The following is an 839-nucleotide window of genomic DNA, read 5'->3' on the forward strand; positions in this document are numbered from 1 at the left end:
AAGAGAAGAGTTATGATAAGGAAAGGGACATATAAACATCAAGTTAGTTTTTTTGTTTTTCTTTTAAACATGGTGGAAACAGTGTGATAATGGACATGTATGACTGTTTATTGACAATGTTTATGTTGGTTATTCTTACAAGAAAATTAATAGAATAAAGAAATACATCTTCTTTACGACTGAGTCACTCATCAGAGCCTAGAACAACAAAGTCTGTAAACTCTATAAACAGCTTAAAAGATTTCTGCCTTTATTTAGTCTACATAGAGTGTACACAGCAGTAATCATAACTTCCCAGAACACAACATGTATCAAAAATAATAACGTTTTAATCCAAAGACGCAAATATCGTTTTGGATAATTGACTCATGCCAGCAGCACAGTTGATAACATTGCAAGCTTTGTTGGACTGAAAGTCTGAGTTTCCAGGGTAACAAAGGTGGCCTTCTTTTAATTAACCACTAGTGGTCACTACTTTCAGAACTGAGGGCAACAATCCTCTGATTTCTGAGCAACAAACAGCCACATCAACATATCCAGGGTTTATTATTCTCACAGCTTCTGGTTTATTATAAAACTAAATTAGCAACAAAATTTCTTATCTCTCACAACTGATGTTGCCCTCTTGTCGTAATGCTGCCCTGAGTTTGGCAGACCGTCCTCTAGGATTCTCCTTTACATCAGCTTTTTCTGAGGTAATCACTTTTCTTCGCAGAGGAACCCAGTGGAAACTTTTGCCATCTCTTTTATCGTCCACTGTCTTCTCCCTTTTGCTGCCTTGCTTCCTCGGGCTGAAGTGGTACTGATCCAGATTGGTCATGTTATCTCCCCGCAGGAAC

The 839-nt window shown here is 37.8% G+C and overlaps 1 protein-coding gene across 1 annotated transcript in view; it reads right to left on the reverse strand.

Annotated features, from left to right (window-relative positions):
* Positions 1-250: 250 nt before the first annotated feature.
* Positions 251-839, reverse strand: part of mettl15 (methyltransferase 15, mitochondrial 12S rRNA N4-cytidine) — a 7850-nt gene continuing 7261 nt past the window's right edge. The window contains exon 3 of the mRNA XM_079265177.1: positions 251-839. This exon is cut by the window's right edge and continues 214 nt beyond it. Coding sequence (XP_079121303.1) covers positions 599-839 — 241 coding nt within the window. The 3' untranslated portion in view covers positions 251-598.

Source organism: Telmatherina bonti, assembly GCF_933228915.1.
Source record: "Telmatherina bonti genome assembly, chromosome: 1".
NCBI lineage: Eukaryota > Metazoa > Chordata > Actinopteri > Atheriniformes > Telmatherinidae > Telmatherina > Telmatherina bonti.